Source organism: Camellia sinensis, chromosome 14 (genome assembly GCF_055761805.1).
Source record: "Camellia sinensis isolate YWXY chromosome 14, ASM5576180v1, whole genome shotgun sequence".
Classification (NCBI taxonomy): domain Eukaryota; kingdom Viridiplantae; phylum Streptophyta; class Magnoliopsida; order Ericales; family Theaceae; genus Camellia; species Camellia sinensis.
Genome location: NC_138974.1, coordinates 72,702,065 through 72,713,567, shown reverse-complemented (window position 1 = coordinate 72,713,567; position 11,503 = coordinate 72,702,065). Strand labels below are relative to the sequence as shown.

Sequence of the window (11,503 nt, the reverse complement as noted above, 5' to 3'; positions counted from 1 at the left end):
GGCAAGTCTAGGTATTGGTCCACAGGGACAATTGTGAAATTAGATTAATTTAATCGCTAAATTCCTAAATTAATTTTGATTAAAAAGATTGAGAGATTTTATGACTAAAAATGAATTAAATGAAATTAAGAAATTAAATTGATAATTAAAATTAGGGTTTGAGATATTAATTTTTGAGAAAAAATCCTAGGACAAAGAATTCACCACTAACCATATAAATGAGATTAAACATTGGCTATCAATTGCAATTCGGTTTGAAATACCCAATATTTCACAACTACAAGTTTGAAATATTGATCAAGAGGGTTGTTGCATTCAATATACAGGCACGAGTCACCCTGAGTAGCACGAGGTGTTTGTTCTAAACTACGGTAGCAACACAACCCGTCTCTCGTAACCTGACTCGTCTCGTACTTTGAATACAAACACAAAGAAAACTAATGCATGGAAAGTATTAAACAATCATAGAGAGTAAAATACTTGAAAAGATGAAAAGAATAATTGTTATAAACTTCTAAAACATTCATCCAGTGATTCAAATTGAATCACAATCAAAGCATATGAAAAAAAATCCTATTACATGGTTACGGTTTCATCAAAACCCTAGAAAAGAATAACTTAGCCACTCATGGAGGAGTGGAAAGAGGTGGAAGAGATGAGAGAGATGGAAGACCCCATGGAAGTTGTCTTGAAAGCTTGAGAATCCTCTTTTTCCTTCAAACCCTAGCCTCTCTTTCTTAGAATTAATTTCAGAACCCTAATCCAACCTCTTTTTTGCATATTTATCCCTCTTCTGTCTTTCAAACAAGTTCGAAACATTGGGCTTGTTTTTTCGAGAAAAGTCAACGCATGTGCGGAAAAAGTATTTTTTCTCCAAATTCTATATTTTTGCTCATTTTATGCTCCGATTATGTACAACCTGATTGACATTAAACAGATATAAAATATATTATTTGACAAGCAAATAAAGGTAAGAGACTAATTAATAGCCTCAATGTTACACAATTCAGCCTTAATCACGTGGGACGGTGAAACTGTGTGTAACAAAAATAAAATATATATACACAAATATCAAAATAGAGAACTAAGGAAAATTGATAATTTAGTTCTTAACCAGATATAATTATTACATTTATTTTTTTTCCTAGCTGAGTTAGGCATATTTATTGCATCCTATAGTGCCTAAGACACTTTTGTTAACAAAAACCAATCTATCTATGCATTATATAAGAAAAATTAGATTTTGAGGGAGAAATATTTTAGGAACTTCAAATCATCATTCTTAAATTATTAAATTTTTTTAATTTTAAACAATTAAAATTTTTTTTATTGGCTAGTTTTCATTTACTTTTTATTTTACAATCTCATATTGAGAAAAGAAAGAAAAAGTGAATTGTTTTGCTTACATAAAGTGAATCTTATACTCCTATTTATATAAGTAAAATGAGATTTTTAGAAAGAAACCTTATGATCAATATCTCATACTAATTTTTAATTTTTTTTTAATTTTAAACAATTAAACAAATCCCTATTAACTACTTTCCATTTAGCTTTTATTTTACAATCTCACATAGAGGTTTTGATTTTAAATATAATTTTGTATGAGGTTTTGAAACTCTCATAATATCTCTCATTAAAAGTATTTTTTTGTAAAATATATAGATATATTGATAATTTTAATATAACTCTTACTGTTCCTTAATACAAAAATTATGAGATAATTATGATAATTTTAAATTTGTATGTAAAACTTATAAATCATGGGATAGATTATGATAATTTTAAATTTATATTGTGTCAATTTTAAATTTAAATTAATAGATTGCTTTCTATATTTAGTGACAGTTTAAATTTTAATAAAATAAAATAAAATTTAAAATTTTTAATTAATTAATTTTTGTGTAAGCTGGTTAATGTTTTGACCTAATTGATTAAGTTAAATTGTTTTTGGTTTTAATGATTTGCTGGTTTAACAATAATTTGGCTAGCTTTCATTTAATTTTTATTTTATAATCTCATATCGGAAAAAGAAGAAAAAAGTAAATTGTTTCACTTAAATAAAGTGAATTTTATGTTCTCATTTATATAAATTATTGAATTTTCTTAATTTTAAACAATTAAGAAAATTTTCATTGGCTACCTTCCATTTAATTTTTATTTTAGAATCCCATATCAAGAAAAGAAGGAAGAAATTAATTGTTTCACTTACATAAAGTGAATCTTATGCTCCTATTTATATAAGCAAAAAGAGATTATTAGTAAGAAGTCTTATGATCAATATCTCATGCTATTTTTTTTGATTTTCTTAATTTTAAACAATTAAGAAAATTCCGATTGACTAGCTTTCATTTAACTTTTATTTTACAATCCCACATAGAGGTTTTGATCTTAAAAATAATTTTGTATGAGATTTTGAAATTTTCATAATATTTCTCCTTAAAAGTATTCTTTTGTAGAATATATATATATATATATATATATTTATTGATAATCTCAATATCACTCTTATTACTCATTAATACAAAAATTATGAGATAATTGTGATAATTTTAAATTTGTATTTAAAACCTATAAATTATGGGATAGATTATTATAATTTTAAATTTATGTTGTGTCAATTTTAAATTTATATTAATAGATTGTTTTCTATATTTAGTGATAGTTTAAATTTTAATAAAACAAAATTTAAAAGTTTTAATTAATTAATTTTTGTGTAAGCTGGTCGGTCTTTTGATCTAACTGATTAAGCTAAATCATTTTTTGTTTGAATAATTTGCTCGTTTAATCGTGATTTTAGCGGTTTTACTTTCTTTCTTCATCATTAAGTTTTTAATTTTTTTTTAATTATTTCTATTTCAAAAACCAATATGACAATTTTTTAAAATTCATATAATTTTAATTCTAAAATATTAAAATATTAGAATTATGTTATTTTTTTATAACAAAGTATAATTTTAATTATTAATTGTCAATATAACAATTTTAATCTATCTATACTATATGTTATAGTAAATGAACATTTAAAAAAAAAACCCTTAAATTTATGTATAAAATTTTATTTACAAAGAGACAAAATATAAAAAAATTAAACATAATTATTTTATTTTTAATAAATAATATATGAATTAAAGTTTTGTTAACCACTTGGCTGACGTGGCAAGTGATTATTGGTGAGGCAGCCACAATTCAACCATGACAAAACCAGACCGCGAACAAATCAATTGTTCGCACATCAGGAATATCGATATGCCGCCGTCATGCAAAACCCCCTCAAAACCCTAGAAACAACTCACTCTCCACCACAACAACGAAGACGATCCAAAAAAAAAACCCTAGAAAAACCTACACCAATCCAACAACACAAATCCACAATCACCTCAAATTTCCCATAATCCAAACCCTAATCCCCTAAAACCCTAGAATCAATCCCTCCATAGCAACACACAGACATCTAGATATGAATTTGTAGGTATTTATCTATCTGTAAGATGAAGACTATTTCAGGGAATGTGACATCTACGAAGCCAATCTCTCTCTCCAAAGCTTCGAAAATCCTCTCCAACTTCGTCACCGCCGAGACCGGAGCTTCCCACGCTGTGTCCGCATACCTGAAACGCGCTTCGGCATCGTTCAACGAGTTGGTTCAGTTCCACAAAGAGCTCAAGGCTTCGAAGCCCGATCGAAGGCTCAAGAACAATGTCCAAGATCACCCTTTGAAGTACGAGCACAACTCAGAGGAAGAGTACGAAGAGGACAGTGTGGGAAAGAAGCATAAGAAGAAGACGAAGAAGAAGAGGAAGAGTGAGGGGGTTGATGATGAAGAGGTTGTTGATTCGGCGGAACAGAGTAATTCGAAGAACAAGAAGAAGAAGAGGAAGAGTGAGGAGGCTGATAATGAAGAGGTTGTTGATTCGGTGGAACAGAGTAATTCGAAGAAGAAGAAGAAGAAGAGGAAGAGTGAGGAGGTTGATGATGAAGAGGTTGTTGATTCGGCGGAACAGAGTAATTCGAAGAAGAAGAAGAAGAAAAAGAGGAGAATTGAACATGATCAATAGTGCGCTGAGCTATGATTTGGATTGTTGTTGCTGTTGTCATTCATGGGTGGTGTGATTAAAGGAGGGTTTTTTTTCAGAGCAATCGATAGTTTGGGTAATATTTGAGATGTTAATGTTTATTTCATGTAATACCTAGGGAGTTTGTCCCTTTTCAATTTATTTGCTGAAATGAAATTATTTTTGGTGGTTTTTGCTATGTGAATTTTGAAGGATAATATCTAAATCAACTGCAATTTTATGAGGATGATTTTGAATGACAGTCTTAGTTGATGAACTGCAATTTTATAATGAATGATTATAGGAGTGCCCTGTTTAGACTCTGCAGGGCTCACTTTGAAGCTACTGAGTGATTCATATTTTGCTAGCAATGATAATGTAATGATCAAAGTAGGGGATACCGAGTTCAATCTCTCCTAATAGTTGAAAATTGGCTTTTGCTTGTATTCATTGACTACATGAAAATTGCAGTTGCTCTTGAAATAGTGCAAACATGTGGTGATGTTCATACATGCAATGTGTGTCGCAAGGAAGCGTTGCTCTTGCAGCATACTTGTTTGGAAAAGAAAAAAAAAAAGGATTTTACTATCGGTTAGATTTGTGCACTGTTTAATGTTTTTATGCACATCAATGGCAGAAGAGAAATTGCTGGTAAGGCTGAAGGGGGAGTTTCACCATTTACTTGTACAGTTCTGATTCATGGCAAAACCTTTGTGCAAAATCTAAATGTATCTCTGATATTCTTCATGTAGAGCTGACCTATTTTTTGACTTACTGGTTTGTATTTTGCTGGAGTTTATCAGTGCGGATACTGGTTTGTTTCATGATTCATTTTAACTTGACATGATCTATACTAGCAGTTATGTTTTAGACATGATTTGATATCCAGTTTAATCATAAATGGAATCTTTTTAGACTTTATTGGTTACCCCTAAATTTCAATTTAATGGTTAGATAATTATTATCTGTTGCGAGAACCATACATAATACAAACCATAGATCAACTCCGAAAGCGTAAGAAGCATGGGCACTTCTATGAAGTTATTATGTTCCTTGGACCCTAACACGTGGTGCACATGTCTAAAAAATATCTTTCTTTCTCTACTATTGGACACACTTTGGATGCTATGGACACATTGGCCTTCCACCTGGACAAACATGAAACATTTGTGGTATGATTGATCCAATAACTCTAGTCTCGTGATTTTATCATGCACACCCACACAGAGACACATTGCCAAGCTAATTTGATCATCCTGACTCCTAAGAAAAGAGCAGGTGCTATTTCAACATTAAACTCCTACCTCGTCCTCTAATTTCAATAATATATAGACATATTAGGCTTTGGGAGTGAGTGAACTACCCAGGGAGAAAGGGACGTCTAAGAAGTACGGACACTTTTAAGAAGGTGACGTATCTGTGTTGTATCCTTATCGGACACGAACACTCTTTGGACATTTTCCCGGCTCGTGTCTGATACTCTTCAAAACGTGTTCTATTTTTTAATTTTTTTTAAAGACTCGGACACTCTTTGAACACTTGGAGGACTTATGTGTCTATCGCTTAAACATATATATCTATCGATTAGACACGTGTGAAACTAATTATAAGTTTGAATAAAATAACTTAAACTAATTATAGGAATTAGTATCATATTGCATTTTTTATTATCTTTGAATGTTATATTCATAGATATAACATATAATAAATATATAAAATTATATATTTTATGCGTGTCTTCCACGTATCGTGTCCTGCATTTTTTGAAAATTAATGTGTCTTGTTGTATCGTGTCGTGTCGCATGTCAGTGTCCATGCTTGGTAGGGGGTGTTACATGTGTGTATTTATATGTGTATTTCAGTAAACATATGTTTATATATATCTATCTGTGGTGTAATAGGATTGGTCTTGTTGATATTGAAGGTTGCAAACTGTCCCTTCTTCTGGCTGGCATGACCATCAATTTCTAAGCACATTGGACTAAAGGTAAATTGCTTACAATTGATAGATAGATATGTACTAGCGGTGGGTGCAAACATAGCATTTGCAATTTTATATTTAAATTTTTTAATAGTATGATGAATGACGAAAATTTATTAGCAGGTTTGGATGGTTTGATGATGGAGAAAAATTATTTTAACAGTTATTGGATGTGATAGTGATTGGGTGGAAAGGGGTGACAGGTACTGGGTTGGAAGGGCATTCTTAAACAAGTAAAAATCATGATAGTGCTCACACCAACTCATGTGTACGCTTTATATGATAGAATAAATATTTAGTTTTGATCTTAGAGTTGAATCGAGATTAAGAATAGCAATTGCAGGGCTGAACTAGAAGTGTCAACTTACCGGTAATTGGATGGTTGAGGGTTCGAACATTTTCATCCTTGTTACTCAGATTGTACTTTTTGGATTCACAGCATCTTATGATTCTCACTTTCCCACCCTATGATACTTAATCACAATTACAATTCATCCCATCCTCCACAACTGCTAAAATTAAATAAATAAAGTCTCTCTCTACATGCACAGATTTCAGTCTTATTAGCTAACACATACACCTTGACCAATGCTGTGGCTGTCTCCACATCATTATGTTAAGATACTCATATCAAAATTATTGTTATTGATCTTAGATGATTCTTAATAAATTTATTTGGTTATAAAAGCCCCCTAAAAGAATTTGCAGAAGTCAAATTCATATTATCTTCTTAATGAAAAAATTAACATCATTATAAAACAATTGATGTAGAACACAGTAGGAGAAGAATAGAAGAGAGAGGAAGAAATCCTAACACAATGGTCAAAGCTCTAATCTCAATATTATTAAGCCAAAGTTGTCTAATAGAATGTCAAAACATCTTACGTATACGCAAATAACCGTAATAAAAAATTGGAAACTAAATTCTAACAAAATAGGAAACTAAATATTACTAATCCTGATAAAACTATAAATAAAATGAATTAACATTAAATTAAAAAATAAATAAAATCTCCATGCCAACTTGGAGTGCGCACTTCTGGCATCATCAACACTACAACTGAGAAATCATTTTGCACTGGCCAAAAGGTTTTGTGATTGCATCTCGAAAGGGAAGCCATCCGCCTTGGAGTCATCTGCAGACCAAATAAAGATGCCATGAAGTTTACCTTGACTTTTGAGCATGCTGCAGGCTGTAAAGAACCCTTTTTAGGCTTCAAGCCACCACTTGCATCGGTGCTGAAGCTCACTAAAACTTTACCTCCTTTATAGTTTGAGGTTTGAGTCTCAAAATGTTGTAGAAACTGAGGAATAGTTGTCCCCTTGTCAAAGGCATAAAATTGGAAGTTCACAGTCTATTAGATGCCCATACTTCCTCCACGGAGCCAAGTAATGTGGCTGGACATTATTATCATCATATGGTGCTATCGATGCAAATGACACAATCTTACGTTGTTTAAGGTTGAAAATTAGCTGTCCAATGCACTCGGCGAATGTATTGGGATCAGCATGGAAGTGTTCATAATTGATGTCAATTCCATCCAAATTGTTTTCTTTGACTATCCGAGTGATTGAACTAATAGCATTTCTAACCCAAGAACTTATTGTTGCAGGGCTGAAGAAGACAGGGTGATTGTTACTAGCTGTATCACCTCCAAGACTCATAGCTACCTTGACATTTGGATGGCGGGCCTTGATGGAAGAAACCTGAGATGGGCTGAGGTTGTTGGTGTCCCAGAAGGCACTGAAGTCACCATTAGTTGGGGTAGGGGCATCTGTGTTTGTGTAGTCATTGGCAAAGGAAAGGATGAAATGGAAATCAACATTGGGATTAATGGGTACATCTGAAAAACTAATGTTGTTGCCATCAGCTCCTATGTATTCTCTGAAGAGCTTTGAGTTTGTTGGGGCTGCTTGGATTAGTGAAGAAGTGGCAATGAGGACATGGAAAATGCACAAACAAACAAGGAGCTTTGATGAAGCCATGCTTATTGGATGTAGAGTTTCTGTTTCTACGAGGTATTTATACTAGCAAAATGATTTAAACTATTTACTTGTCAACAATGTATTTGCTTCTATGAGGGCATTTAATTATAATTGATTCTTCATTTGTTTATGCAGGCGTACAGTACCATACACTGTCTTTTAGTTATTGTATATCTATGAGGAATCTTCTGTTGTGCGGCTGTCTTGTTTTAGTTAGAACTTGTCTACAAAAAACCATAATGTGTATTCTATTCTCTCCTAGGCATGAACTTAAAATTTATCACCTGTGCTGGACATAGCTTCAGGAGAAAAAAAACTGATGCTATATTTTTTGGTTTCTTGTTTCATGACAGTGAATGGCATGAAATGGGATGGGATATCCTATTATCGAACCATAATGTGTATTCTATTCTCTCCTAGGCATGAACTTAAAATTTATCACCCGTGCTGGACATAGCTTCAGGAGAAAAAAAAACTGATGCTATATTATTTGGTTTCTTGTTTCATGACAGTGGCTGGCATGAAATGGGATGGGATATCCTATTATTGAATGTTAATACAGAACCTAAGAAGCACAAACAGTTCACATGTCCTATTTTTGTAAAAATGTGTTCGTGTTGTGTTGTGTGCTTGTATTTCTTAGTAGATAATTGTAATATCATTAAACATATCTATAATGGAGGTTTATACTGATCGATTAGGAAGATTAATTTTTAAGTTTGTTGACCTGATGATTTAGTTTTTCTTCAATGGAGGCAATTTTTTATTTATTATTATTATTATCATTTTTTACAGCAACTGCAATGACTGAACTTCATGCCACCATCGCACATTCAACCATTCGAGGGCTCATTTGAAATGGAAAGCCTCTGGAGTTTCAGATTCCTGGTAATAAAAAAATGTTTCTGGTGTTGGATTCCTCAAGCCACTTCCACGGCAAGTAGGCAGGTACAAACAGGATAATTACAAGGCAACAACAGCCAAATTATCAAGTACAGTCAGATGTGTTGGCTCTTTGTTTGCAACAGCATGCACCGCGTTCCAGTTTGTGTTCAACAACTAGAAGATGAATCTGTGGCATGCGCTTCGCTTTCAATTCCTGGTAAAGTGCTTTGATTCCATAATAATAAAATCAAGGTTTTAAAGAACTTATTCATTCTGAAAGAAAAGGTCAAAATGCAACAAATGAATAAAAAACAACTACATCTACATCCTGATAAGTCAGAATCAGTCCATTGATTCTTCAGACAACAAAAGACAACGAATAACTGTTATTAAAAAAACACCAACCCACAATTTTAGTAAGCAATGTGTTTCCCAATAACTCAAAAGACATTAGGCTCCTAGTATTGTATTTTGTTGTCCTCTTCTTCATCTCAAACTCGATTCTCTTGGATTCATCAGCGGAACCTGACATCCCCATGGAAGTTTCAGACCATACCTTTTCCCAATTATTGTTTTTTCCTTGAGATGTATCCTGTGTAACTGATATACGTGTCTTCAAACTCCTAAATGTCTTGCCGTCTTCAAGGGTTCGCCTAGTAGATGAGATATACCTTTTTTGGGGTGCAATGTTCGGGGGTGCTGCTATTTGCACTCACTAAACTTCCAAGTTCACCCACATTCTAAGAAGTAATTATTGGCTACTCCCGGAGCAAGAAGACAAGGATGACCCACGTGGGTTGCGTTTTTTCATTTGTCGGAAGCATTACATAGACAACGCCACATGGTACTAGGGGACTGTTTAATAATTTTCATAGTACACCCGTTTCCTAAATGTAAGTTTTTAAAATTTTCTTAGTAAACCCACCATAATACCGAAATTATTCCAATCTCTAATCTTTCAAATACCAACTTCAAACCCGCTCAGCCACCACCTCATCAACCTTTGACCACTGCAGCCACCACCACCGGACACCCTTATCCCTTCTCCTCTATCCCCAACAGCTCTTTTCCCAAATCTCAAAGCTGCTATGACCTTTACCACAACCAGCTCTTTTTCTTATCCTCTCTTTTGCGACCACAATTGCCGCAAATAGGGTTTTGCAAAGGGGTGGTGGTCATTTGGGTTGAGATGGCATGAGGAAGGGAGGGGCTAGGGATGAGCAGATTGGGAGGAGGGGGGGGGGGGGGGGTGGCTGTGGGGATGGGAGGTGGCAGCTGGGGGAAGGAAGAGGGGTTGTGGGTGGTGGTGGTGGAAGAGGAGGAGGCAGGTGCACTTAGAATTTTTTTCTTTGTTTTGGATTTTTTGTAGTTTTTTATTGAATGGTAATTGTGCTCAAGGGTAAAATGGCAATAAAAAAATTTATTATTATTATTTTGTAATTGAACTTAAACTAATGTATGTGCAAATAGCAGTTCCCGATGTTTTACTGTTGCATAATACGCCGTCTCTTTTCTATTCTCCTCTTACGGATGACCAAGGAAAAAAAAAATTACAATTGTATATTCGTTATTTACCGTTACAGAGATGCTAGCTGGGCTGCTGACTTCCCTTTTATTGCCTATCCTAAAAATAAGAAAATAAATATTGTATACTTATAGTTTTATATGTTAATGTAGTGAACCAGTAATTAACAATATATAGCACATTTTTCTTGTAGTTTCTCTTGGAGTTGATAATTTGAACTCCACTAAAACAACATAATCAATAACCAAAAGACTAGTCAAATTTAAGCCCTTGTCATTAAACACTACATAAACACACATTGTCGTTTCGTCACCTCACCTAGATCAACTGTCCAGAGCCAAGTCAAATTTTAGCCCGGCAGGCGTGGCACCTACAATGTGCCAAAGTTGTCATGTGCGCCTAATATCATTTTCTTTTTTATCTGCAAAAGACTAATGCATTAAAGTAGACTTATGACAAAGGTAATTACATCCTTCGAGGAGCAAAAACTAAACCCCAAAAGATAATGAACTCCAACCAACCAGATGCACAACCAAGGCAAAACAACAAGAAGCAAGCATAGACAAATAGTTGGCAAGGAAACACAACTCAAGTTTTGAGTCCCTTGGGGTGATCTTTCTTTTCAGCAACTCATCTCTTGTGGTAATCTTTTCCATAAATGATATATAACCAGCAAAACAGTAGAGTTTTTGGAGAGACAAATTACTCTCCTAAAACTCTTTTCCATTCCTATTTTCCTTTGAACTTGCTTGCAAAAAGACTTAACAGAAAAATTCCTATTAGTCTCTTATTTCTATATGGAAGTTTCAGACCACCCTACCTTTTCCAATTATTGGCTTTACCTTAAGATGTATCCTTCTTGATATTTGGTGAATGAGACACTCTCTTATTGAATGTGATATTCGGGTTTGAATTCTCCTACACCATGTAATATAGTTTTTCCCCTACTCTCTTTTATTCCCCTCCTACTACTGATGGCTGAAAAACACAATTTTGATGTTCACTATTATTCACCCTAACAGAGATCCAAAGTTAGGATTCACAGTTCCACTTCATTGGCTATCCAAAAAAGGA

The 11,503-nt window shown here is 33.5% G+C and overlaps 1 protein-coding gene and 1 pseudogene across 3 annotated transcripts; one reads left to right on the top strand and one right to left on the bottom strand.

Moving 5' to 3' along the window:
* The first annotated feature begins 3,219 nt into the window (after positions 1–3,219).
* Positions 3,220–7,958, top strand: LOC114287065 (uncharacterized). Of its 3 annotated transcripts, none has more exons than XM_082905842.1 (3): positions 3,220–4,149; positions 5,977–6,039; positions 7,647–7,958. In XM_082905842.1, the coding sequence occupies exon 1, from the start codon at positions 3,489–3,491 to the stop codon at positions 4,053–4,055; it is 567 nt and encodes a 188-aa protein (XP_082761968.1). In that variant the 5' UTR covers positions 3,220–3,488; the 3' UTR covers positions 4,056–4,149; positions 5,977–6,039; positions 7,647–7,958. The 3 variants fall into 3 exon arrangements, with proteins under 3 accessions (XP_082761968.1, XP_082761967.1, XP_082761969.1); XM_082905841.1 differs by having other exon boundaries at positions 5,954–6,039; XM_082905843.1 differs by lacking the exon at positions 5,977–6,039 and having other exon boundaries at positions 7,647–7,756.
* On the bottom strand, positions 7,102–8,019 carry LOC114287064 (chitinase 2 pseudogene; annotated as a pseudogene).
* Positions 8,020–11,503: the final 3,484 nt, after the last annotated feature.